The 3,309-nt window shown below is 34.7% G+C and overlaps 1 protein-coding gene across 1 annotated transcript; it reads left to right on the plus strand.

The window, feature by feature from the left end:
- The first annotated feature begins 1,670 nt into the window (after positions 1–1,670).
- On the plus strand, positions 1,671–2,644 carry LOC123204285 (36.4 kDa proline-rich protein-like). The gene is made up of 2 exons (XM_044620896.1): positions 1,671–1,716; positions 2,253–2,644. Exons 1-2 carry the CDS (start codon positions 1,671–1,673, stop codon positions 2,642–2,644), a joined length of 438 nt encoding a protein of 145 aa, XP_044476831.1.
- Positions 2,645–3,309: the final 665 nt, after the last annotated feature.

Raw genomic sequence — 3,309 nt, forward strand, 5'->3', positions numbered from 1 at the left:
CAAGTGATCCAAATATTTAACAACACACCTTTTGAATTCAAAAACATAGTGAAAAAATTCATAACCAACTGGTAACCGTACTTACCTATCCTCCGATGTCCACGCAAGTCTTTTTATAGTAAGAATAAATCCCCTTGAAATCGATTGCAACTTCCAACTCCAATGGACTCTCAATTCCTCTCCTTTTGCTCTCTGTTTGTTAGAAATATGCAAAGTGTTTAGCAAAATGCGTTTGGATCTTTTTTTAAACTAAAAATCATAATACATGGTCATACAAAGGCGTGTATGCTATTACTTATTAATGGCAGCTTCTGAAATCACCACAAAATAGATCCTTATCCAAAATTCAATTGTGTTGACCATACATGAGTGTGTGCTCCAATATACACAGGCATGTATGCCTTTAAACCTTAGCTAATTTTCACACATCACTAGGAATAGACTATTTTGCCCTTGTCATCACACACACAGATGTGTAGCCTGCCTATACGGTCATGCAACCCCAAAATAACATATATACAAAAATGAACATATTCACAAGGTAAAAAGACAAAAATACCCTTATACATACCTGTGGGTGTTACAACCACAAATAGTTTTCTTTAATTTACAAACATAAGTGAGAAATTCGAGATCAACAAGACCTACAAGTTGTTGCATGTAAACTTCCTTATCGAGATCACCATGAAGAAATGTATTGTTTACATCTAATTGGAGAATAGGCGAACCTTTAGTCATTGCAAGACATAAACCAAGTCTAATAGTGGTGGGTTTTATGATAGGACTAAAGGTATCATGGTAATCAATTCCAAGTCATTGATGAAAACTTTTACCTACAAGTCTTGCTTTATAGCAAGCCACAATGCCATCTAAATTTGGCTTATACAAAAAAACCATTTAGAGCCCACAAAGTTGTATTGAGGCTATAGAGGAACTAATTCCCATGTGACATTTTTAATTAAAGCATTAAATTCATCAAACATTGCATTGCGCAATCTAAGGTCTTTAAAAGCTCAAGACACACATGTAGGTTCAAGGGGAAGAGCTAAAGGGTGTTTGGTTGTTGTGTAAATTTTCTTAGGCTTGACTATGTTATTTTGGGATCAGGTTGTCGGAAGATGTTGTCTTTCAATATATGCTCAAATTTTGTAAGTTTGTCATGAAGCTCTTCATAGGTGATCAGGTTTTCCCATGCTCTAATTGCTACAGAGATTTCATAGAACTCTGACATCTTTATTAACTAGGGCACTGCAAAGAGCTAGTTCATTAGCAATGCTTTTCATGAGTTGGAGATACTCAACAATTGATCGCATTTCACGCTTTGTGAGTATGAGTCATTTCTTTAGGCTCATAACTCGTGAATAAGTTTAACTTGAGCAAGTTTTTCCCAGGCTTCACATGAAGTCTTAGCAGAGGCAATAAGAGGCATGATAGATTCAAAGGTGCATGTAATTATTGCATGAAGCAATAATTGACCTTGACGAATTCAAAGGAGATAATCTGGATTCAAGATCGTGATGTCACCTTGAACAATGATCTTTGGTGGGTTTATTCAAGTTCCATCAATAAAACCCATTAAATCATATCTAATAGGTAAAGCATTAAACTGGGCATGCTAAGAGGGAAAATTTGTAGATGTGAGTTTAAGGGGAAATTGGATTGTAGCGTTTATGGAAATTGAGGTGTTTGTATTTGGAATGGTAGTGGAAATAATAGGTGAGATGGCAATGCTAGTAGAATTATTAGAAGTTTCGGCAACCATGGAAAAAAAGTTGGACCTTTACTTGTTAAAGCTTTGTTGCTCAGATACCATATAAAGAAAATAATAATATAAATTTTGTGATAAAAGGAAACATATGATCTTTCTTATTATTCACAATTTATAGTAAAACATAGTTAACTAAGGAATAAATTACAGTATAATCAAGTCCAAAACTATAGCTAAATTGAATAAATTACAACATAATTAATTCCTAAAGTATAGCTAAATTTACAATGAAAAAGATTAAATCGTACAACTAATTTAATTCCTAAATCAATGATTTATTTTTCTAACTATTTGGAGTTGATTACTCAACCTTTGTTAAGGCCGAATTATTGGTATTTGATTGTGGAGAGTGATTCTTTCTTATGCCAAGCACCAAACACCCACCACATTTTAGAGGACCATCAAAAAAGCCACCAGTTATCTCGCCTTCAATTATTTAGCCTCCAACACCGGCAATAATACCTCCAATCACAAACCCCTCCAGGCATTACACCTTTGATCACAAACCCACCAGTTGCGATCCCGCCTTCTCCTATTTTTTCACCTATCATTGGCGATCCTTCTAGCAGAACAGGTGGTGGTGGCGGTGAAGGAGGAGGTGGTCAAATCCCAGGTCTTAACCCTCCAACTACTCAACCAACTTGTCCTGTAAATGCGCTTAAGCTTGGGCTTTGTGTGGATGTGCTTGCTGTCTTGGTGCATGTAGGGTTAGGGAACTCAGTTGAAAATTTGCGCTGCCCAGTGCTAAAAGGATTGCTAGAGGTTGAAGCAGCGAGTTGTCTTTGCACAACTATAAGGCTTAAGCTTCTTGCCCTCCAGGTCATGATTACTTGTGGAATAACTCCTCCTTCTGGTTTCGTATGCCCTCCTCTTTAAGTTTACCGCATTGTCATAGGGTGCATGAGTTCTTTATTACTAGCGTAGGTGGTCTTTTTTAGCTAATTTCCTTTCAGGGTTTTTTTTTTTTTTAAAAAAATTGTGTTAACATTCGTTTAAGTTCTTGTCTTTGTTCGATGAACAAATTAATATTTGTGATATCTTCAGTTGGATTTATCAAAATTACCACGACTTGTCTTATAATACATAAGTCAATTTATCTATATATTCGCATGTCTTTTCTTGCCCTCTTGTCAATTTGTAGAATTTCTTTAGATATCTTGTGAAGTAGCAAAAAAAAAAGGGAAATTTTAAAAAATAGCCAAAATGCCCTCCCATTAAGCCAAAATGCCCAAAATCACTGTTCCAAAAAAAAAATGCCTATCACTTTTTTTAAATACCAAAATTACCCTTCCCCTCATATTTATATAACTCTCCCACTCACTATGGGGGTTTTAATAAAATTTTAGATAAATATGGGAGATTTTTGGATATTTTACACTATAAAAGCAATTTGATATTTATTTATTTATTTAAAACTTTCTCTAAAATGACAAAATTACCCCTCATTCATTCATATAACTCTCCTCACTCACTATAGGGTTAAATTAATTGAGGATAAATATGGGGGGTTTTTAGATATTTTATATTGTAAAGACATTTTC

The sequence above is a fragment of the Mangifera indica genome, chromosome 20, assembly GCF_011075055.1.
Source record: "Mangifera indica cultivar Alphonso chromosome 20, CATAS_Mindica_2.1, whole genome shotgun sequence".
In the NCBI taxonomy this organism is placed as follows: domain Eukaryota; kingdom Viridiplantae; phylum Streptophyta; class Magnoliopsida; order Sapindales; family Anacardiaceae; genus Mangifera; species Mangifera indica.

Coding starts and splice junctions, on each gene's coding strand:
- LOC123204285 (XM_044620896.1), top strand. CDS start 1,671: ATGGAAATTGAGGTGTTTGTATTTGGAATGGTAGTGGAAATAATAG. Junction 1,717..2,252: donor AATGGTAGTGGAAATAATAG/GTGAGATGGCAA, acceptor AAACCCCTCCAG/GCATTACACCTTTGATCACA.